Source organism: Pseudopodoces humilis, chromosome 24 (genome assembly GCF_049639895.1).
Source record: "Pseudopodoces humilis isolate 2021_Gansu_Grassland_sample_001 chromosome 24, ASM4963989v1, whole genome shotgun sequence".
NCBI lineage: Eukaryota > Metazoa > Chordata > Aves > Passeriformes > Paridae > Pseudopodoces > Pseudopodoces humilis.
The window spans coordinates 4300692-4325131 of NC_142223.1; the positions used below are offsets into that span (position 1 = coordinate 4300692).

Consider the following 24440-nt stretch of genomic DNA (forward strand, 5'->3'; position numbering starts at 1 on the left):
TCCAGCAGCCCCTCCCCAGCCTCACTGCTGGCACCCACTATGAAGAAGGAAAAAAACTTCCCAAGTTTTGGATGATGCTAATTCAAAAACCATGTTCTGCCTGGTGGCTGCACTAAGCTACTGCTCTGCTGGACATTTGAAATAGATTTTGGGATAAGTTCTGTTGCTTGAGGGTCAGAAAGGGCCTCTGAGGTGAGAGCTGTACTCACCCCCCCACCAGGGGCCGTGTTCTCTCTCCAGCCCAGCCTGCTGAGGTAACTTCACTGAACAATTCTTTTGTGAGAATCCTTGTGGAAGGATCAAGAGATAAACTCCATAAATGCAGACTGGGTATTTTGGCTAATGAAAAAGCAGAAAGCACACGCAGACCTGCCCCAAGCCTCCAGATTTCTTTCAGAACTCCAGTAATTCTGAGATGCCATTTTGATGGTTTTTGGTGGGTCTAAACTGGTCTGGCTCACAGGATTGGGGTTTTTCTTTTCCATTTTCTGGTTTACTTTAAGAAGTCAAGGAGATAAACAAAGATACCCTCTAGACATGCTGGGTTTCAAGTACTGGATATATTATTGTCTTTCACACCTGTTTTAATCAAACTCAAGGGCATGTTTACAGACCAAGCCCCAGTGGTTACCAACAGAAGAACCACCTCAAAGCATAAATAAACAAGGAGTTATAAAAACATTTATACAGACAGATAAAAACACACAGATGTCTCTCTCTTCTTGTATAGCCCCATTCTCACTGTACAGGCTGAGATAAATCCATCTAAGGGTGATGCCCACTCCCTTCCTCCTCTATTTCAATTTGGTTGCAACAAGACACATCCATGTATGTGTTAGAATTCCTGCTGGAAAGGGCGAAAAACCTTCTGGAGGAGGAAAACAACCCGCTGGAAGGGGAACATAACCCTTGGCTGGAGGAGGCCAGCTGCTCCCTAATCCTGCTGTACATGCTGGTGGCAAGCTAGGAAAACATTCTGGATATACCCACCTGGTTTTTAGCCTGCCTGTACAGAGTCTGTTTTATTGCCTCAGAGTCTAAGGTGGAATTAAACACATCTTTAACTTCAAATGCTTCCTCGGCTGCTTTGCGGAGATCCAGCCCCTTCCCAAAATTCGGCATCTGCTCCAAATCTAACAGGCCGGCTTCGTCCTCCTCAATACACCTGTACCAATGACCAGGGGAAGGGGTGACCTGTGTTAGCTCATCTGGCCCAGAGCCTGCATGCACCACCCACGGGGGCTCACGAGCCACATGCGTGAAGGGATGGACAGACGGACACGGAGACGACACGGGATGGATGGAGTGAGGAAGAAGTGGAAAGCAACAAGCAGCAGGTTCTGTCTGAGGTTCTGCACCAAAAACAGTGGTGCTTTTAATCTGGGTAAGGCATCACTCAGTGTTGTGTGACTTGTGCTATAAATGCCCCCAGAAACTGGGGCAAACTGCAGCAAAAAGAGAGCTGAGCCTGTGCTGCATGCAGCAATCTTTCATTCTGAAGGTGTTCACACATGGCTTGACCTTGGGATTAAAAATCCTTCACTTTTTATAAAATAATGGAATCTGGTTTGGGTTGGGAGGGACCTTACTGATCATCTCATTTTACCCTCTGCCGTGGGCAGGGACACCTTCCACTATCCCAGGGTGCTCCAAGTGCCATCCAACCTGGCCTTGGACACTTCCAGAGATCCAGGGGCAGCCACAGCTTCTCTGGGTACCCTGTGCCTCTCCACCCTCACAGGGAAGGATTTTCACTGAAGACCAAACCTATACTTCTCCTCTTTCAGTTTAAATCCACTCCCCCTTGTCCAGTCACTCCAGGCTCTTGGAAAGAGTCTCCCTTCATATTTCCTGCACCTTCCTTCGGGCACTGGAAGGTCACCTTGAAGCCTTCTCTCATGCATGCTGGACAATCCCAGTTCCCTCAGTCTTTCCTCACAGCAGAGCTGCTCCATCCCTCTGATCATCCTGGGGCCTGCTCTGGACTCTCTCCAGCATCTGCACATCCTTCCTGTGCTGGAACCCCAGAGCTGGAGGCAGCTCTGCAGGTGGTTCTCATCAGGGCAGAGGGGCAGAATCCCCTTTTTCTCAGAGCTCTTAGAACTCCACTTGAAGTCAGAAATATTTTGCTACAACTCAGAGGGCCATAGCAGCACCAAAGGCATGGCACAGACCCCTCTTCCCTTGCCCTGACCAGAGTTTTGGAGAGAAAAACAACATCTCCTGAGTTGTGGTACCCTAAAACCTCTGGGTTTTGTGTCTATTCTCCTGCTTCAGGCTCCTCAAGCCTTGGATATCATTCCAGACTCTCCTTGCAGTCCACTTGTCTTGTGTCCCCCACCACGGTGAAATGGAATCTGGAGTGAATCAAACCAGAGGCATGGCATGGCTTGGAGGACAAACCCACAGCACTCACGATGCACCACAGACACGAGCAGGGGGCTGAGCCCCCCGGAACGGCCCCCTCACCTTCGGGTGTGGTCAAAGCTCATGGTGAGTGACGTGGGCTCCTCATCCTCCTCATCCTCGAATGCTCCCTGGGGCTCCGCCGTGGGTGACGCCGTCTCGTCCTGGGACTTCCCAGTCAGGCTGTCGTCATCTTCCTCTTCCAGTTCTTCATCCTCATCGTCCACATCTTCTGTCTTCTCATTTGCCAACCCGTGGCACTGGGAATTGCCATCAATATCCTGGATTTCTGGCCTGAAATGTTTGATTGAAGGACAGGGAGGAAGAGAAGAAGAAGAAAGAAAAGGAAAAAAAAAGATTGCAAATGTTTAATCTTGCTGTAGGACACAGAATGATTTACACGGACACAGTTCAATTTATGATAAGGAAAAGGATGATTTTATTTTGTGACTCCAGTATTTATAGATTTTCGACAATGACCAGGGATTGGATAGTCAGGTTATCACCTTCCCAATCACACTGGTCGTGCAAAATGTCCATCAAAAGATGTTTCTTGGAAAGAATGTATACACATCTATGTTTATAGTTACTTTCCTGGGGAAGTGGCTAGAAACTATGAAAACAAGATCAAAAGGTTTAATTTTCAGGGTGACAGTTTAAGTCATGTATTCCCACTGGAATGAAAGACTTGGATAATGTTATACACAGATATGAACACAGACACATTTCTATTTAAAATGTAACAAAGAAGAAAACCAATGTGCTTCATGCATTTAAAAATCATCCTTTACTGTTCCTAAGGGCCAATGAACGTGTTGAGAATACACCAACCCCAAGGCTTTTTGAACTACAAATTTGTGTAGTCTGATTTAAATGCTGGGTTTTAATCTCTTAAAATTAACATTTGTGGGACAAGCAGCCTTCCTCCTTCTCTGAGCTCTGTCCTCCAACAATTTCTCTTTGAGCAATCAGCAGGAGAAAGCTTCTACCAGCCAGCCTGAATTCCCTCTTGTATTGCTCTGCTGTTCATGCCTGTCCTGTGAGCAGATAATTTTATTCCCTTGCCTACCTTTTATCCACTAAAGCCGACGCTTGATTCATCTCGCTATTTGCAATAAAATTTCTGATTTCCGAGAAATAGGAATCCTCTTTTTCGTCTAAAAGTGCATGGTTGTCTGATTCCGAGTTGGGGGAGGAGGCGCTGGTCCCGAGGTGGTTGGCGATGACTCCGGAGTGCTGACTCACTGCGGGGCAGGAGCACGGAGGGACAACAGGAGAGACAAGAGGAGACCCCGTCAGGTGTTGGCAAGGCCATGGTTATGAGGAAACATGAAGTAAGAATGTTCTCAACAGCCCTCTCACTTTGTGTTACTGATTTAGTACTCAAGAGGAAAGTCATGGAGCAAAGATCCCAAAGGAAGATTGTGTTTTCCACACCAAAACACAGGTGATATTTAGTATTTATGGACAATTCACACAATTTGAGAACCAGTGCAGAGTTCTTTGCCTACAACTTTTCCATGATACTTTATTTTACTCATGCTGGGAAATCTTTTACTTGGCTTCATCACAGGAATTCCTTCCTTTCATTTTTCATGTTAAAGCAAAGCCTTTTTTTCTTGAACTTCCAGAAAACCCTACAAACAACCCTACAAACTCATCCTTATGGGACAACGCTTTCCAGCAAGGCTTCCCAAGGGCCAGACCATGGAGTGTCCTGTTTCCAGTGATCCCCAGCAGTTCCACAGAGTCTTTCCCTACCTGGAACGTTCTCATGCTCGTGCTTCTTCAGGTGCCTGTCCAGGTTGGTCTGCTGCCCGAAGCACCTGTTGCACAGGTGGCACTTGAATGGCTTCTCCTTGTTGTGGATGTTCCGCACGTGCCGCTGCAGGTTGGAGGAAATGCTGAATGACCTGTCACAGTATTTACACCTGGAAAACAACAGCAAAATGACAAAGAGTGCAATGTGAGGGGGAGAAAAAACCAAGCCAACAAACCCCAAACAGCAACAACAACAAGCCAAAAAAAGGAAAAAAAAGAGAAAAATCTGACTATCAAAACCCCAGGAAATGTTGGTCTATAAATCTTTACTCAGCTAAAGGAAGTACAAAGCATTAATCATCCCAGACAAATCTGATATTATTGTTACTCAAGGAGCACAAAGAAAGGATTAGGTTTAATTAGGAAGTGAGTCGTCCAAACAAATAAGAGTTTGAAACAAAATAATTACTTTTCCATGCATGGATGTAGGAATGAGAGAGGTGGATTTATTCCTTCCACTTTTTTTGAGAGGAATCAGGTGAAATATGGCTGTGGAGGGAGGACAAGGAAGATAGAAGAAGAAGGGAGGGAGGTGAAATGTATAAAATAATTATTAATTGGCAAATCCCTGCATGACAGTTAGCTGGACTCAGAAAATTCTGGCTTTATTTGTGAAATTCCTTGTGGTACTGGATATGAATGGACTACAGCATGGCTTTAAAGGTAATTATAACTATTCTTATAGCAAAACAGCTCCCAAGAAATCCACCATCCTTTCCAAACAGGGTAAGATTTACTCCTAGGAGTGAATATCTGGTTTATGATGAAAAGCTGGAATGCAAGGAGCCAAGCCAGGATATTCGGGAGAGCTGCTGAGTGAAGAAATGCTCTTTCTCTGAGCTCAGTCTCTGCAGGACCCACGGCAGATGGGCTGGGGGCTTGTTCAAAGCCATCACCCCCCCTTTTTTGCGTTTAGATTCCCTCCAAATAAATTGGAATTGCCCGGAGTGGTGTTGCAAGGCAGAGCGGCAGCCGCTGATGGACTGAAGGTGGCAGCTCCGAGCTGCGGTGGAGAGTTTGGGTCTAAAACTCCTGAAAACCTCATTTCTGCCAGAACCCGCCGAATCCCTCATTACATCTCCCTTTAAACACGTCGCTTGTACATCAGCAAAGCTGCTCCCCCACGGGGCTCTGCTTCCAAAACCCACGAGCAGCAGAATCTGTCTCTGCTGCAGAGCTGTGCAAAGCTTGGACACTTCCGAAGTCCAAACTCTTCCCAAACCCTTGTAATTCCAGAACAAATAAAACTTCCACTCCAGCAAGGCTTCTCTGAGCTCCTCTAACCCACGGCAACACCTGCCCCACGGACATGAGCTACTCCTCAGTGGGAATCCTGGATTCCATAATGGTTTTGGGACTCTAAACCCCATCCAGTGCCACCCTCTGCCGTGGACAGGGACACCTTCCAGAGTCCCAGGGTGCTCCAAGCCCCATCCAGCCTGGCTTTGGACACTCCCAGGTATGGGGCAACCTCTGCCAGGGCCTCTCTAGCACTCCAAGACACGGAGATGGAGGCTTTGGGAATATTAGTAGCTCCCAGTGTGCACAGACTAACCTCATGCCTGCCTCCCTCAAGGATGGAACTGGGTTTACCTGGACATAGAGCACATGGGATTCTTCCCTACAGACACAACAGGTTCAACTGTGAGTGGAAAAGATCCCCGCTGTGAAACACACACACCCCATTTCCAGATGTGCTCCAGCTGTGATTTTTATTCGTCCTCTAAAAACAAATCGATATTATTTTTGGAAAAAGCGGGAATACATTTATGAAACACTCTCTTTCGCTGAATGTTTATGGATTCCATGTTCACCTCCGAATTTCCTACTGCTAAATCTCCAACAAGAATGAAGACATTTCAAATAATGGGCCTTTTTTAGGATTAACCAAGGGAGAGAGCAAAAGACCCTTTTTAAACCACAGCATTTCCTGACTTCTAAAGTCTTTCGTTTTCCCTTTTTTTTTTTTTTTTTTCCAAAAACCCACAAATAACTCTAGAAAACAAGAAGTTATTTGAACATCAGCAAGAACAATCACAGTTTCTATGAGGAGAGTTAAACACAGATTTCCAGCACCAAGGAATTTGCTCTCAGATTCCTGTTCAGCACTCCAGCAAACTGCAATATCCAAACCTGCCAATATCCCTGCTATTCCATGGGATTTTAATGAGTGGTTTTGTCCAGCTTAGACCAGGAGCCCCTTTCTCATCCTTGCTGATGCCAGGGGTTTTCTCTCCGTGCCTGTCCTCACCAGCTCCTAAAAACCACTTTTTTGTGTGTGTCCCAGTGCTTGGCATAAGGAATACCTGGCACAGGGAATACCTGGCACAGGGAATACCTGGCACAGGGAATACCTGGCACAGGGAATACCTGGCACAGGGAATACCTGGCACAGTGGGCATCAGGATAACCCATGTTCCCAGCCTGGCTGTCCCTGCCATCACCTCTAGGAGCAGCTCCAGGCATTCAAAGGCAGCTCTCACACGCCCAAGGCAGGAACGACCCGGCCTCCTCCACGTCCATTTATTTAGATGTTCAGGAAGCCTTTGAAAAGTTCCCTGTGACAGGTCCTCGCCCTAACCATGAGCTATGTGGATCCAGGGTCGGGAATGGGGAGGGATAAAGAGCTTGTTAAAAAAATAAGAACCAGAGGGGCACTGGGAAGGAGCAGCAAATGCCTGGGAGCAAAGGGATGAGGGAGATGTCCGGTGTTATTTGTGGTCCCAGAGGGGTCGGTGCTGGGAGCTCTGCTGGTTTTAATCTAAATAAATGGCCCAGGCAGAGGAACCAGCTTAAATTCAGGGAAAGGGGTGAACAGTGAGGGAGGAGCAGAATAAAACTCAAAGGCAGCGGTATTTGCTTTGCAAACAGCCCGACAAAGCTTCTCCCTTATCAGCTTCAAGGGCTGAAAACATCCCAAGTGGGAGGGAGGGACAGCAAGGAAGGAGCCTGGGCTGGAGCTGGGGAGCTCTGACAGGAAATCCTGGGAGCTGAAGGAGCTCCGGTACCTGGGATAACACGGGAGAAAGCAGGGAGCAATCGCTGGGAATGTGGGGAGGAATTCCTGAGTCCCTCCCACTCAGTTTTGCATTGATCAGTGTGAGCTGAAGAGACAGAATTGCAGAAAAAAACAAAAAACCACATGGACAGCAACTCTCCCTCAGAATGACTCCTCAGCCTCAAGTGCATTTATAGCAGGGGTGAGCTCAGGCTGCATTTTGAAAACCAGAAAATGAGAAATATCTTCAATATTTATTGAACTATGCAATTAGGTGACATGGTAGATAACAACTGCGGCTGTGAGTTCCAGCTTAATGCAGATAACAGGACACGAGGCCTCCAAGGGCCTTTTTATCACTGAATTCTGAAATACATAGTCCTGAATTTTGGGTTTGGTGCAGGAAAAAACAAAAAAAGAGTGAAAAGAAACATGTTGAATTTCACTGTACGGCACAGGGGCTCGAGTGTTTTCAAATCACTTGATTTTTAAGAAATGCATCACCAGGTATTTATTGCTTTTCAGAAAACATGTTGCATTTTCCTTTTATAAAAAGAATCTGCCTCCTTATTGCTCATTTGCTATTAATTCCTACTTTATACATAATTACACACTAAAGAAGTTTGAATGACTTCATAGTCACACCCAAAAAATCTCCAAAAAAACCCATCACTTAATCAGTGGCCGTCAGGAATCAAACCCAAAACACCTTATTTTCTGGCCTGTTGCCTTTAAGAACATAGTAATTAATATTTGGATTAACATTTGGATTACTATTTAAATTATTATCTATAAATATATTTTTATATAGGGAAGGGCAAAAGAAATAAATTAAACAATCAAAAGCAAAGTTGCAAAGGAGACAACAGTAAAACACTGAGAAGTCAGCAACCTCCTTTTACCTGCCTGAAGCCAGCACTTAAAACCCAAGCTTTCAAAACAAGCCTGGCTGCCAAAGCTGCAAATTTCAGTTCTCAGAGAGGAAAAGCAAATCAATGATAATTAAAGCTCGTCTGTAAACGCAGCCCCGGCTCTCCGGAGTGCTGTTAGAATGCAACATTGTCCAGGAGTCAGACCTCTAAAAAACCCACACAGGCTATTTTCTGGGAGAAGACCAGATCAAATAAATCTTTATTTTCCTAACCTTTGTTAAGTTGCAAGTCTCCTTTTTTGGAAGAAAACTGAACTAACGATCTTGGAATAATCGGGAGCGAGCGTTGCAGTGGACAGGGAACACACAGGGCCCTTTCAGGCATATCAAATAACACAACCCCAAACATCACAGCAGGGAATGGGTCCAAAATATATGTCTGCTTTGGTGGGGGGAGGGTGCTGTATTTTAAATTTACCTAATGTCTACACTAAAAATGCTGGATGGAAAATAAATGTGATTCTCAGCGTAGCAGGGATTACAATGTGGGAGAGTCAATTCTTAGGTTAAACTGAGCATAAAAATGTGATGTATTTGACCACATGGCCTTTTGCTGCTCATAAATTTGTGTTTCTCTTTATTTAATAACTGCTCTATTTGCTTTGCTGTGAACTTATGGCTGTGTATGAAATGCTGCAATATCAGCTACCCAAAATGAAATGGAATTGTTACCATTGTTTGACAACCTGCAAAACACTGCCTCACATCATGGCAAACATAAGGCTTGATTTGCAGCGAGCTCTCGATGCATCATTCCTTCAGGTTTGCTCATTTCTGGACCTCATTCAAACAAAAAAAGGGCATTTTTTCCCCCAAGTTTTTTGAAACTGCTTGTAACGCACTGGGAGAAAATGCTGGGGGAAAAGATTTCCATGAGAAATAGTTATTTATATACCTAGGCACACATATTACATATATTTCTGGCAAGTTTTATTCACATTTAAAGCCCTGACTTGGGCGGGAGCCGCAGAACGCACTGGGCTGGGACACTGTCCCTGTGCACACTGAAGCATCAAAATCACATCACCTTGTCCCCTGCTAACAGAAAATAACTCAGCCTTCTACCTTAAACACTTACAAATGTGTGAGACTCTGTGTGAATCCCCCCATCCCAGCTCTCCTTTTAAACTCTCTGATTTAAGCTCAGACACTACCAAAATTCATTTTTAAGGCAGGTAAATTGACAGGTTTTTTCTTGCCTTCGTATTTTTGATTCCCCTACCCCAGGCACCTCTGATGTGCATTAAGAAAAGAAAAAAAACCAACCAGACTAGTCCCAGAAGTGAAGGTCCTGGCAAGCCCTTCTAACCAGCCTGAATTTCAGAGCCATTCAGCACCTTCAGCTGTCCTTGAGATGAATGGTTAACGTGAGTGTGAAACAACACTGCAAATCAGAGCCCTCATTTGCCAGCATACATCTAAATATAAGTTAAGTGTCTATCTTCGAGCTGCCAAGCCTGATTATTTTTGGCTGGTACACATAATATACAATCCTATGAATCACTCTGTGTAATGCTCCAGGCCTGTGGTATTCTGCTGGCACAGAATTTTAGAGAGAGAGGAGGGGAGGGATACCAGAGTGGTGAGTGAGGAGTGTTTGGGAAAGGGTTTTTTATGGGGGACAACATCACCTGTAAGGCTGCTCCCCAGTGTGTGTCCGCAGATGTCTTGTCAGGTTGGCTGAGCGTGGGAAGATCTTGCCACAGTACCTGGACAGGGAGAGCCAGAGGAAACCATCAGGAGAGCCCATGGATGCCACAGCACAACCTGCACCCCTCGTTCTGACACCGCTCCCCAAATCCCCTCATGTGTCTGAGGGGGGCAAAGGGGAGGACAAATCCCCCACCCCAGGGTTTCAGGGGTCACTGTGCTGACATCAGAGCACCAGGAGCAGCTGAGGGAGCTGTGAGGACTCATCCTGGAGAAAAGGAAGATCAGGAAGAATCTCCTCACTCCTACCCTGACAGGAGCGTGCAGCCAGGTGGGGTCGGGCTCTGCTCCCGCGGGACGAGGGACAGGACAATAGGAAACAGCCTCAAATTGCACCAGAGGAGGTTTAGATTGGATGTTTGGAAATTTTTTCACAGAAAGGCTTGTCAGACGTTGGAATGGGATGCCCAGGGAGGTGGTGGAGTCACTATCCCTGGAAGTGTTCAAAAGAAGTGTGGACATGGCACTTGAAGACATGGTTTAACTACAGCATTCCTGCATCAGGGTACAGAGGGTTTAATCACTGCCTGGGCAGATTGGCACTTGAGATGTTTCTGCATCTCCTTTATAGCCCCGTTGATGTGCTCATCATATGGAATCTGCTCTCTCATCCTTGGAATTCACAGAATTTTCTCTAGATAAAGGCTGCAGCACTGTGCTAGGGAGGCTGACAGGCTGCTTAGAGCAAGAATATGCAGCCATAGGAAATTAATAAAGGAAGGAATTGTGTTTCCCAATAAATCCAGTTCACAGTAAAATCAAAAAGGTATAAATAAAAACACTAATTGGGAAATATAGACCTAAGGATGAGGGGCTGCGCTCGGTGACTATGAAAACTGTTATAGGAGGAAACTATGGCAGACTTTCCTTATTTCAGAGACATTCAGCTGTCCTGAAGATGAACAGTTAATTTGAGTGTTCCCCAGCAATGGAAATCCAAATGTTAACTTGTTAGAGTGCATCTAAAATTTAAATTTAGTCCATTTTTTAAGTAGAAACCTCAAATTTCTAAATACTCAACTGAAATCCGAGCCCACAGCTCTTGTGGCAAAGTTGAACATAAGAGACACATCAGCCAAAGTTTGTACCCACATTCTGCACCCAAAAAATCCCCTCAGCAGGAGCCACCACAAGAGCCTTCAGGTAAAACTATGACAGCACACAGAGGTTTATTATTAAATACCCTCAATCTGCTCCAATTTGGAGCTGGATGGGTATGTGAGCAGTTCTGTGGATAGAACTGTTTGAAAAAGTTGTTTCCTGCATGCCATTTTTTAAAATTCAATCATTTTTTCATAGCTGAGGTTGGATGTAGCTGGGACTGGCATTGGGAACAGCGTCGTTCACCGCCGCACGCCAGAGACTTGGCCTGGGGAGTTGGGTTTGCTTGAGAGTCTCCAGATCTGCTCCCAAAGTTATTAAAAATTACAAAGCAAACAGAAGATACTGATTTCCTACCAGACAAAACAAGCTATTTCAGAGGGAATTAGTCATCCCAGCTCTGCTCTAATTCCGCCGCTCCTTGTTTTCCCTCCTGGCGGAGATGTTGGTGTGGAGCTGCTCCTCTCTGTGCTGGTGCCCAGCGCAGCTCCCCAGCTGTGGATGGCACATCCTGAGGTATTTCCACAGCCCAGGATGTTTCCACACCCTGGGGCTCAGTGTGGATGCCATGGGATGCCTGGCTCACCTGCAGGTGTAGCGCTCCTTGCCCTTGCGCAGGATGGGGTCGGAGAGCGTGGGTGGCGGCGATCGGAAATTGAAGGGGTGGTGGGGAAGGGGCTGCAGGGATGAGCCAGAGTCTGCCTTCATGGCTGCAAAGCTCTCCAGTTTCTCCGTCATTGTCTCGATGGCTGACATCTGCAAGGACAAGGAGATAGCTCCTGTCAGAAAAATCCCTGGGAAGGGCAAGATCTGATGCATGAAACAGTTTTGGTTGGGCAAAACTTCCTGCTGGTGTTGGTTTTCTTGGAAGCTGGAGGCACAGTGGGAAATGGAGCCACTGAATCCAGCCAGGAAAAACAGGAGTAGTGTATTGGTCATGGAGAAAGCAGGAAAGGCACAACTGGTAAAGTCAGGCATTTAGGTCCCTGAAATGAGCACATGTTCACTTTCTGCAGTGTGCATGTGCTCACTTTCAGCACTCCAGATCAAAAATTATCTCAGAATATGCTGAGACATCCATTTTTACCAGGATAACACTGAAACTAAACACCATGGGCAGATGCCTGAGTTAGATCTCAGCACCCAAGACCAAACCAAAGTCTGGGAAGAGGGAGGTCTGATATCTCCTACAGCATCCTGGGGGCTTGGAGGAACAGGGCAGTGAGTGGTGGGTGGGCAGGCAGGGACACAACTCCAGGAGAGGGGAAACAGGGAAGTTTTGTGCCCAAAGCAGGAGAATCCTGGCCAAAGTGGAGTGGGAGAGATGTGCAGTGGCTGCTCAGGGAGCTGAGAGAGGAGAGGCTGAGGCTGAAGGGTGAAGAGGGAGCAGCTGGGAAGAAGACGAGTTGGGATCAGGCTCAGAATGGAGTGGGTCCACAGGAAGCTTGCCTGGTGAAGAGGCCAACACTTTAATTATGGGTAGGAAAGGTTCAGCAACTCCTAAAGGTGATGGAAGGATGGGTGGGAGATGGCTGAGTTTCCTGGAGTGAAAGGGAGCTCCAGCCAAACTCCTGGATGTGAGTGGTGGCTGGGTGAGTTACAGTCAGGAGGGGCAACACCTACACATCCCTCTGGGATGGGAGCAGCTGGCATGCAGGCCTCAAGCTGGGACACCAAGCAAAATGTCCCTGGATGCTTTATCAGATTTAGTTTGTGTGATTTGGCCATGTTCCCACAGACACGAGATTAAACACCACACCAGAAAGAGGGAGAAAGAGAAAACCCTGGAGATACAGGAGAAGGGAAAAGCAAAAAAGGAAAATATAAAGCTGGACTATGTGCAAAAAAGGAAAAAATACATCTGCATAAAAATCCTGCCTAAAAACCAGCACTTTTACTTTCATTACAGAACAACAGGAAATCCAAGTCCAAGGGAGCAATGCAGCTCAGAGGACGACGCCGACTTTTCTGACGTCCAGCTTTGTGCACTCCTGAGAGCACTTTGGAGATACCAGGGGCAGAAAAGAGGGATAAAACAAACAAGGCAGCAATAAAGCTGCCTCCTGGCTGCGCTGACATCACCGGGACAGGCGGGAGCTGCGGAGGCAGCCGGGGCAGCAGCAAGGAGCGGAAGGCAGTAGGAAGCCATACATCACCCTGAGATGCTCAATTGTACAGGAAGGGCTGACCTTTTGCACGTTTACACTTTATTAAACTGGGCTTTAGAAGTGGGGGGGTAGAGGGGGAAGAGAGCCAAGATATTGTTTAAAAATATACGGCTATGAAAAAAAAGTTGTCTTAATCACCCCTGAAGACATTGTGGAGGGCTGACAAGCACTCATAAGCTGTAAAAAAGAGGAGTAGTAACCCCCATTTCCCGATAATAGATCCACAGCCCCTTAGCTGGAGGCTCCCAGCCCATGATAAATAGTAAGTAATACTTAGCACCAGCCACTTGAAAAGGTTACTTGATCATTTACAGCACCAGCTCTGCCCCAGCTGCCAGTCATGCAACAAAACCATCACGTTAAAAAGCTCTCTGGACCTTTCAGAGCCGAGCTCTCAGCCCTTCGCCGAGGTACCTGGAGCTCTCCTTTGTTGTGCCCTGTTCTTTAGGCACTTAGTCAGAGATATTTACTGGCTTGAGAGCCGTAGGCTGATTTTAAAATTCTAAACACTGGCCACGGCCTCTCCAGTGGCAAAGGCACTTTGCTATTTAGGGAACAACAGCCTGGTTATAATAAAACAGAAAGGGGGAAGAAAAGAAACTTAACAGGTGAGGAAAGGCTTTCCATTAAGTTATCAAAAAGTTACACTGGTTATTTATGTTGTCCAGAGTTTCATTTGGAATAGACAATGTAGGAAAACTCCCAGCAGAGAGCAAAGGAACTTCTGCCAATGACTGGCTAAGAAATAAGAGTTGCCTGAAATTAATTTTGAGAGAGGAAATATCTCCTGAATGCTTTTATCACATCTTCTGGCTTCATCACATCCCAGTGAGGGCACTCCAAGAGAGCTGGGGATTAGTCACAGAGGAAAAGGCTGAGACCAGACTCATGTTTGGAGTGAGAAAAGCCTGGGTAGAACGTGACTCTGACTGACCAGGCACAGGAACATTGGTCCTAATGAAGAAAGCAGAAGCAGGAACCCTGAAAATGTGATTTTTTAGGAAAAGATCCAATTCTTAGCAATGCTGGATCCAGGGAATGGTCATGGCCCCATGGCTGCCAGAGCTGCCAGACACAGGGTGGAATTGTTGGGGTGTCCTGTGCAGGGCACAGGTTGGACTAGATGATCCTTCCAGCTCAGGTTATTCCGTGATTCTATGATAATACTGGAAGGGGATCTGGTGGTACAATTCTCCCATAATCTGGAACAAATAACCCGTGCTCCTTTGCTGTGTCTGGAATACCTGACTGACTGCAGCATGGGAACGGTGCCTCTCCAGATCAAGTGATCTGAATCCAGCGCCCGCCTTATTAAAAATCAGTTATCAGGAAGCTTTGGGCTGGAGTGATTGTAAATTTGAGGCTATTCTGTGTGATAAGCTGTTAGAGATAACCAGACCTTCCAGATCTTTTCACTGCCATGGGAAGAGGACGTGGTCAGGATTTCGGGAACAATGTTAACAACCTTCCACCCAGAGCTTGCTCCTGCTTGGGGTCTGAATGTTTCTCATCGTCTCCTTGGGTTGCTTTGCCACTCTGGCTCCTCCCTGCTATCAGATTCTTTACAGGCAGATATCCCCACTATTCTAACTCACACAAACACAGGATGTTCCTGGCCAGCCTGTCACCATTATCCAGCCTGGATGAAGGAAAAATCAGGGGAAGTTATTAACCAAACTCTGAGGCTGGTGAGAAACAATGCGGGAACTAAGTTTAGCTGTGAAAGCAACCAGGACCCAGGTTTCACAAACCTGCGAGTTATTTATCTAAGGTGGGAAACATTATCAGGGGAGAACAATGCTTGTGAATATAAAGGAGAGCACAATGAGGACCACAGAACTGGGATCCCAGCCTGGGCACAGCAGGAGGGACAGGGATAGCTGGGGACTGTCACACGCCTTTGGAGCAGCATGGCTGAACCCACTGCCCAGCACTTCCACACACTCCTCATGATGTGGGAAATTCAGAAAGGTAGAAAATGCCTTGGGGCTGGGCAGTCCTCCACTTGTACCACTGCAAATGGCCTCCCCCAGGTGTTCCCAAAGGAAGAACCACGCAGGCATTCTGGGCTGTGGAAGGGGAGGTGGGCAGAGACTATGAGCTGCCCAGACCGCATCCCTGTTTTTCTGGTAATACAAAGGAAACAGCAAGACACAACTGCCATCATCCTCAAACTGTGAATTAAATGTGTCTGGAAGGAACTGGTGGAAAACAGTGGAATTTCCAGTCAGGGGCTTGGATGAGGAGCAGTCTGATCCCAGTGATCCCAGTGTGTACCAGCTCCCCCCCAGCATCCCATCAGCACACGACAGTGTCACTGCTTTTACCTGGGGGTGAAAAAGCAGCGGGGAGGGTCGCAGGTACTTCTCCTTGAGGGCACCCACGGGGTCTGTCACCTTCCGCTTCTCCACCCTGCTGGACAACAACACAGAGGGTTACATACCTCACAGGGAGCCCCACGCAGCCACACTGTGCTTAAATTACACACAAGGTTATTTTCTTACACAAACCTCTTCCACCCCCTTCTCCAGGACACTACAGATTCTGATGCACAGTTGTGCCACAGAAAGGGCTGGAAACAACACGAACACAAATCCCCTCCTTTGGGCAGTATTTTTTTAGCTTTCAGGCTGATGACTAAGAAAACATTTTGCTGCTGCTCTGCTGCAGTGGTTTATAAACCTTTATAAATGTCATGGAAAACCCTGTATTTAGAGCAAAACTGTCTCAGCAGGAGAAGCTCTAGGGTCCACAGCAGGCAGCCCCCACATAGAAAAAAAAAATTCTCTTTGAGAGTTTGCATTTATCTGAAGAGTTAACACTGGCCCAGACTCTGCAGCCCCAAGCGTGCTGAAATCATTAGGTGTTTCATATTTGTTTCCTCCCTCGCAGCTGAGACGTAATTTGCATTGAGTTTCTTTGGCAAGCCCATGTGGACAACAATTTAAAAAGTTAGGGACTGGTGGGAGAATTCTGAAGTGTCTCAGAAACCCAAGTTCTTCTGATATCACCTTGATCCAAACAAATATTTCATGTTTAAGCATCTGAGACGCAGAAATGACCCTAAAGTGAGGTTCCTATTTTTTAAAATATTGGCTTTGCTTCCACAAAATACTCTATTTGCAGGGAAACAGAGGTGTGGAATCACCAAAAAGACAAACTGAGATGTTCTCTAAGGGAAAAAAGTGTTGAGGAAGTAACTCCAACAAACACAGCTGCATCTTTAAATGGCTGGAATTGAGTCCATCCAGCTAAACCAGCAGAAATCCAAGAGTAAGAGTGATTTTAACTACATTAGTCCAGCAAAAATTGAGAGCAAATTATTTTAGCTACATTTCAGCTGATTGGTGTGTGGATCAAATTACCAAAGAGTTTAAAGAGGAGCCTTGCCGAGTGCAGTTAGCGAACTGTGCTTAATCTGCATTTAATTCTTCTTGGGAAGAGGGAGAGACAAGAGCTGGATTGGAAACACAGTCAGAATTAGGGGGCTTTGGAAGGTACGTGCTTTTATGGGTCTGAGTTGCTAGAAAAACCAAAGAATAAGTAAAAAGTTGCTCCCTGGGCCCCCCTTGACCAGCACAACTTTTTTCTTCATGAGGCACTGAAATGCCCAAGGGAACATCCCTGATCCTAGCAGAGACATCTTGGGAGAGCCCTGCCTGCTCCACATGTGTAAAATCTGGTGAATTGACAGCATTTCCCCAGCTCTGCCATCTCCCAGCACCGGGAATGGAAACACAAGGTCCAAATATCCCCGTCAGAGCTGAACTCCGCAGTGCCTGGAGGATTAAGCCAATAGTTTCAGCCCAGTGCCTGAGAACGTCACCCCCACAGGCTGAGCTAAAAACTGCCCCCATTTCAGACTGTCTGGCCGCATTAAATTATATCACCAGGAGAAAATGTCAAGGATTTAAGTGGCCTTTGGGAGAAAAAAATGAAGGAGCCAAATGATGTGAGAGAGTCTGATAAAGGGAAGTTTAGAAACAAAATATTTCCATATTTTTCAAGCTGGGACATGGAAGCTGGGCTGTTTCGTTCATTACATCAGAAGTCTGATTCGCCAGCAACGCCACCGCTGACTTTCTATTTTAACACATGACTAAAACTATGTGCATCCCATGGAATGCAGCAAACGATGCCCCCATCCTTCATGTCCATCTGTCTTCTGGGCCTTTATGGTTTTCCCGAGGCCACTGTTTTAATTGGCAGCGGCTTTTCCAAGCCGTGTTATTTCAGCATTCCTGCTGAGAATGCCCAAAGGTGGCAGGACCCTACATGGATTCTTTTGCCTTTCTATCCCATTTATTGTATTTTGTTTTTTCCCCCCAGGAGTACTTTTTACAAACACCATTCACACCCTGCCTGATTTCTCCAGGAGGAGATGGCCATGGTGGGTGCCAGGCAGGACATGGCACCTTCTGATCCCCATCCCAGATGTCACGGTGTGGACATGTAGTGGCACGTCACCCCTGCGAGCTAGCAGAGTCAGAGACACTCATTTAGCCAGCACTGAGGGCTCACTAATCCTCATCCCAGCCGACAGCTCCTTGGCCTGGCCAGACACTGACATCACTTTTTCCCACAGTTATCAGCCTTGCAACAACGGCTGGCGGTGACATCTGGGCTGTCGTGGTGCTCGCAGCCCTCTGAGCGCCCATCCCACCATCACACCACGGTAGCTCTGAGGCTTTCCAGTGCCAGGGACATGGCAGATCCTGCAGAAGAACAGCCATTAACCTTACAGCAGGCTGGGCATTGCAAGGATCACCACACATTCAGCACAAGGAGTGCAAGGACAAAGCATTCACCTCCACAAACTGAATCCAGGAGTGCTCCCGGCCAAGCACACCTATCCAGCTGGGTGCTGTGGAGCATTTAGACATGGTAATGGCTAATTTAGATGTGTTAATGTTTAAATCAAACTAGTTCAGGACGTGCCTTTTCATCTTTGTTAAAAACCAAATCTGCCATGTCCACCTCATCCAAAGGCAATGCCCAGATGGGTAACACAAATTTACTATTACCCTCACCACAAAGTTATAATAGTTTTCCTTTGGAACAGTTTTTATAAAAAGCTCTCAAGCAACAAAAGACCAAAGTCTTCCCTTTTCACTTCCTCCTGAATTGATTCCTTCTGGAAGTTTAACTGACATTTGGATAACTTCACCCAGCCTGCTCTACACACGTCTTCCATGTTCAGCTCATTCTGACGTAACGCATCAAGCCCTCCTCAGAACCATCTGTTCAAGTGACACCAGAAAGGCCTTGTTATCTCCCAAGAAATAAAAATCTGTGAGAAATGTATCTGGGAGAGATCTGGGTAGTAACACACTACCATGTGTTTACACAGTACTTGTTACTCCAAGAGTAACATGTTTCAGCAGGTTGGGTCTGCACCAGCAGCTCCTCCGAATGGAAAAATCCCAAGAAAAGGCATTAGAAAGGAAAAGGGAGGGAGGGAGAAAGAAAGGTGAAGTGGCTCACAAAAGGCCCTCAAGTCAGCCAGTGGGAGAGCTGCATTTCCAGGCTCCCAGGGCTCCTGACTCATTCCCAAGCCATGAGAGCCCGGGGCTCCAAGGCAATCTGAACTCTGCATTCTTATCAAATCAAACCTCTGGAATTTTGCCAGCAGAAGTGCCATCTTAGCATGGCTCGTGGGAGAGTCCTTAAATAGGTCAAGTTTCTTCTTTATCAAAACAAGGATGTGTTCTTTACACATTGATTATGAGGGCTCCTTGGAATTACTCAGCCCTTTCCATTCAGGAAATTCAATGTGTCAGAGAAGTACAAACAACAACAGGAGATGTTCACTGCTGTTCCCAACCAACCTGCATCCTCCCCTGCCTCAGGGTGTGGTGTCAGCTGGAAAAGGAGCTGGTTAGGGAAAGGCTTAAGGCAGGGTTATGTTAATACCTGTAGATGGGGTCCATGAAAAAGGGTGATGGCTTAGCGTAGTGCAGGGAAGGTTGCTGAGGCAGCTGGGACTGGGAAATCTTAGGTAAGACCTCGTTTGCCATCAGCTTCCTCTCCCCATAAATGTGGTTTTTCCGTGGCTCTCTCCCTCCGTTCTGGCTGGCTCGGATGCGGTTGCCAATGCTCAGATCCAGTGGCTGCTCCTCCCCTGAGGATGGGGGTGGGAGGACCTTGGGGGGCGGCAGGATTGGCTTAATCTCTTTTGGCTTCGTGGTGAGATCGAAGGGGGACTCTGAGCTGGTGCTGCCGACTTTGTGGAGGTCCCTGGGTGACTTTGGTTCTGCCTTGACCAGCAAGTTGTGATTGAGGGTCCGCTCCGTGAAAGGGTAGAGGGAGTGGGGGAAATTGGGGAGGAACTGGAAAGGGAACATGGAATGATATGGGAGCGAACCCATCTTTTTCTCCTGCATCCCCATAAAGCCAGGCCCAAAATACTTCTCTGCGATGGAGGCAATAGCTTTAATAGAGTCATTGGCTGCCCCTGTGGTGGGCAGCAGGTGCTCCTCGGGGGGAGGAAAGAAGGAATGCTGAGAATAGAAGAGAGGGATGTCGCTAGTGGTGTTGGTGGAACTTGCAGACACTGAGCTGCTGACAAAATCTGGCTTGGTCTCCATTTGTTTGCTCTTGTCTTTCGTTTTGTCCCTGTCACTCTCTGCGTCACTGTCCAGGTCAGAGCCAGTGCCAGTCGTGGTGTCCAGATCCGTGCCCGTGGTTGTATTGACATCCTCAAAGTCACTGCCATCGGACATGTCACTGTTCCTGGCTTTTAGCTTCTCCAGGTAGGAGTTTTCCAGGCTGCTTTCACATTTCTCCTCTCCTGAAGGGGCCTGGTTGCTGTTGCTCACTGCAGAGATCAGCGGCAGTGCCGGGTTCCCAAGGGGACTGGGGAGCTTCGTGTCTGGAGTGTGGTTGAGGGGACTTTTGAGCAGCTGCGTGGGTGGTAACAAGGGAGGCCTGGGGTACAGAGAAGGTGGAAAAATCCCCGGGAATCCCGGAGTGAGGGTGGGGAAGGCTGGGGGGGCTGGTGAGAACGGGAGCCCACCGGGGTGCGGGCGGGATGGGAAATACTCGTTAAAGCCCAGGCTGGCGTGGTTGAGATTGGGAGAGGGCTTGGATTTGTCCATCATGGAGGTGGGTGTAAGGGGGAGGCCAGGGGCGAAGATGCCGGCGGGGCTGTAATGGTTCTTGCCCTCGCAGAAGCGCCGGTGCTTGTTGAGGGAGGAGGTAGTGCTGAACATCTGCCCGCAGTCCTTGCACTTGATCTGGGTGCGGCAGTCCGCGTGCATCCGCTTGTGGCGGCACAGGTTGGAGAACTGCGTGTAGGATTTGTGACAGACCTCACCTAAAGCATCAACAGGAACCAACAACAAAAGCGATATGAAATTAACAGGAAAACAGCAGGGATTCGCCACAGGATTCACCAGCCCACCCCCACACCGCCCCGTCTGCTCCGTCCCTGGGATGTCCCTTCCCCGAAGGGAGAAGCGGGGACAGCAGAGGAACATCACCACCTTTCCCTTTGGATTAAGCCCATCCTGGAGAATCTCTCAAGAAGCAGCTCTGCAGAAATCTGAGGGGATGTGCTACCTCTGCTCGAAGTTTGGGGGAATTTTCAGAATCATGGAATCACAGAATGGTTTGGTTAGGAGGGGCATAAAGCCCATCTCATTCCACCCCCTGCCATGGGCAGGGACACCTTCTGCTATTCCAGGTTGTTCCAACCCTCATCCAATCTGGCCTTGGACACTTCCAGGGATCCAGGGGCAGCCACAGCTGCTCTGGGCACCCTGTGCCAGGGCCTCCCCACCACCACAGGGTGAAGTTCTTCTGTATATCCATCTTAAATTCCTCCTCTTTCAGTCTGAATGTGTTCGCCCTTGTCCTGTCACTCCAAAGTCCCACTCCAGCTTCTTGTAGCTGCTTAAGATCCTGGAAGGTGCTGTGAGAACTCCACATAACCTTCTCCAGGCTGAACAGCTTCAAATCTCTCAGCTCAGATCCACAGGGAAGATGTTCCAGTCCCCTCAGAATATCTCTGCCCTAATCATACTTTTTAAACTATAAGATCTATTTATCCCAGTTCATCTGCTTCCCATTAGTCCTAGCATGGCAGGAAGAAGGGAGGGCTGGAGGGAGAAGAACTTTGCCTCATTTAATCAAACCTGTCCTTCCTTAATGCCCTCAGTGGTACATAACCCCTCCAGGGGGAATGTTCTATAAATCCCCTGCCCCCTTCTGCCAGGGCTGGGATCTCTTTTTTTAATCCATTAAATAGTCCAACACCCCTGCCCTGCTAACTGAAGCCACATCAGCGTTTTCTTTAATGACCTGTAAATACCAAGCTTTCAAAACATGGATTTTTATGACCCCTTTTCACCTCCAGACTTTGCTGCTGTGGAAGAAACAGGGCAAATCGAGACAGAAATTCCACCCCAAACTTTTCTACACATCAAAACATTGTGAGTTTTTATTATCTGGTGCCTCTTTCAACATGGGAATAAATGTGGTAGTGAATTAACATACTCCTTCCCCCGGGGAACTGCTGTTATCACCCTTTTGTGAGCAGGGAAACTGAGACAAAGCAGGGGAAGGACATTGTTTGGGGTTGGACAGGCAAGGACAAGAATGCAAGTTCTGACACTCCAGCTCAGGGACTGCTCAGTGCTCCTTCCTTCCTTCCAGCTTTACTGAGAGGTGCATGTGAGCATGACTTTCCCTGTATTTTCTCTCAAATCTTTCCTAAATCTTTAAGATTTACTTCAGTGCTTGAACATCAAATGACTGTTGGGACAGTATTTTATTAGCAGCTCTGAAAACATAATAATGTAATAAATTCCGATTGAAATTCAAAGCAGAGATGAATAAATTTTAATGAATTTGACATTTCAGTTGAGAGGAGCACCCCAAAATCCAAAAGAGTGTTACTGAAGGATGTGGTTTCTGACTGCACTGTAAATTTAGGCTGCATTGTCTGTCCCCATAGTATTTAATTGCTGGGCCTTGACACAACTCAGAGCTGCAGGGAAACACGAACAGGACAAGAAAGTCATTACAAGAGTTTGGATGTTTGAGCCAAAACTAATTTTTGGCAACTACGTTTTAAAATTTCGGATCAGATCTCCCAAACTGCTCTTAGTGCACACACAGAATTTTATGGCTGTTCTAAGTATTATTTCAGCTACCTTAGACTTGCAAAGAAAGGGTTTATTTGGCTTTTTTACTCCATTTTAAAGTGTTTTCTTAAACAATATCAAAACAGAGTTCTTAAATTCAAGACCATTGAGTTTATTTTCCATGAAGATTCAGCACTACTGAATTTTATTTCCATTATAGTTTCTTAAATACAGCAATCTCTGGGTTTTTTTCCAAGTGAATCAATAATCACCATCCCTGGAATTGCTCACAAAAACCTGTGGATGTGCCACTTAGGAACGTGGTTTAGTGGTGAACAGAGCAGTGCTGGGTTAAGGGTTAGACTTGATGACTGCAGAGGGCTTTTCCAACTGTAGCCATTCTATGATTCCAGGATTCTTCCATTTTTCACCCCAGGAATTTTTACTAGGTATATTAATACTGCACAAAATTCCCTAAAGAAAAGTACTAGAGCTCTGAGAGCTCCCATCATCCTTCTAAAATAAGGAAAACTGGAAAATTATTGTTAAATCTCCAGTTATCCAATGATTCAGTAATTCCACGTGGAACGGCCTCTCTTGCCCTCCTGATTTCTGCAGTTATAAAGTTACAGGTCTGGGGTCTTTTGAAAGCCAAATATAATATTGTAAAAAAATTAAACATAAACACACACAGACCCTTTTCTTCCACTGAACAGGGAGAAAAAGAACCAACTTCCTGGTGAATCCTGCCATGTGGATTTGGAGTTGTTAATGGATTCCACATTGAAGGACAAAACAACCTGACACGTCTGAGCAGGCGGGATACCTCTGCTGTTGTTCCAAATGCTTATTTGGTCTGACAGCTCCCTAATTCTGATGAGGTGAGAGTGAGGAGATTATGAAGAGAAATCCCTCATCTCCCTGCAGCAATCCTGGGAGTCAAATTATCCCTTTCATGTGCCCAGTGAAAGATTGCAGCAAAATGAGCAAGGGGAGCATTTCTTCTTCCTCTGCTGACACCCAGCTGATTATCTCAGGACTCTGGTTATCTTGGGACATTAATGAAATGAGTCTCCCAGGATATTCCTGCATGCTGTTCCCATTATTCCAACAGGGAGAAAAAGGCAGGAGTGGGTTCAGGGCTTCCCTACCGTAACATCAAAGCCTGGAATCAAACCCAGATCCCGGCCTGTGCCTGAGCGACGTGTTCTGAAGTGTCAGGAAGTGATCCCTAAAGTTCCTGGAGCTTTGTTGTGACACCATCCACCTCTCTGCACAGTTATCCAAACCCAATGGGTGCTGTGTCAATTAAAAAAATATACAGCCCTGGGAATGACAAGGACTGAGATGGGTGGCTCTCCAGGGAAAATGCCCTTCTGGAAATATCCCACCAAGGAAAGCACTGAGGACACAGTTCATCTGCTGTTTATTTGGCTCCCAGCATTATCTAGATGAAACATGCAGTAAATAAAGGAGAAAAAGCTTTCTTTTTAAAAAACACCTTCTCATCTCTGTGATTATTCCAAGTTCTTTACAATGGCTCCAGGATCTGAGGCACCCCTATAAAACACTTCGATCAGGCTGTGCCAGCTATTTATTTATGTCACCAACAGAAACATTCAAAAGTGATTAAAGCAAAAAAAAACGAGAGAAAGAAAAGATATGAGAAAATGGCATCGCTATGACCGCTGAGAGACTCAGCTTTTAACTTGTCAAGAAAGTCAAAAACTGCTATGAATGTTTACTGAAAAAACAGGGAGCATGCAAGAAAAAAAAAAAAAAGGAAAAAAGAATCATTTTGTGCTCTATAGCTCTTGAGCCATAAAATTACAGAGGCTGGGGATGGGAGGGCTGGGGGGCCCCTGCAGGATCCCTGCAATTACAGCCAGCGCAGGGCTGGTGATGGCCGTGACAACTTACATATGAAAGGTTTGACAGTGCTGTGGATGTGCTTGTGCTGCTTGAGGCCCGAGGAGGTGGCGAAGGTCTTGCCACAGTCAGGGCAGGCGTGGGCCCGTGCCCCCACGTGCTGTGAGCGGATGTGCCGCTGGAGGTTGCTGGGGTCCGTAAACACCTGCAGGGGAAAAACGCCTTAGGATGAGGGCAAAAGCAGGAGGAGAAGAGCCTACATGCAAGAAACTTATTTTGTTAGATTTTTTTTCAGTGCTGCTCGTGGCGTGAGGAGCACGGGGTGGACAGGTGAGAAACAGGCCATGAAA

General features: G+C 46.7%; 1 protein-coding gene across 2 annotated transcripts in view; it reads right to left on the reverse strand.

Moving 5' to 3' along the window:
* Positions 1–24440, reverse strand: part of PRDM16 (PR/SET domain 16) — a 282440-nt gene that overhangs the window by 2408 nt on the left and 255592 nt on the right. Inside the window, exons 8-16 of one of the 2 annotated variants that reach the window (XM_088066579.1) lie at positions 24142–24295; positions 19049–20450; positions 15463–15550; positions 11554–11723; positions 9788–9865; positions 4168–4337; positions 3476–3650; positions 2470–2700; positions 991–1165 (exon numbers count right to left, since the gene is read on the reverse strand). In XM_088066579.1, the coding sequence (XP_087922705.1) occupies positions 991–1165; positions 2470–2700; positions 3476–3650; positions 4168–4337; positions 9788–9865; positions 11554–11723; positions 15463–15550; positions 19049–20450; positions 24142–24295 (2643 nt within the window). The remainder of the gene's footprint in view (positions 1–990; positions 1166–2469; positions 2701–3475; positions 3651–4167; positions 4338–9787; positions 9866–11553; positions 11724–15462; positions 15551–19048; positions 20451–24141; positions 24296–24440) is intronic. The other variant, XM_088066578.1, reaches the window with a different exon arrangement.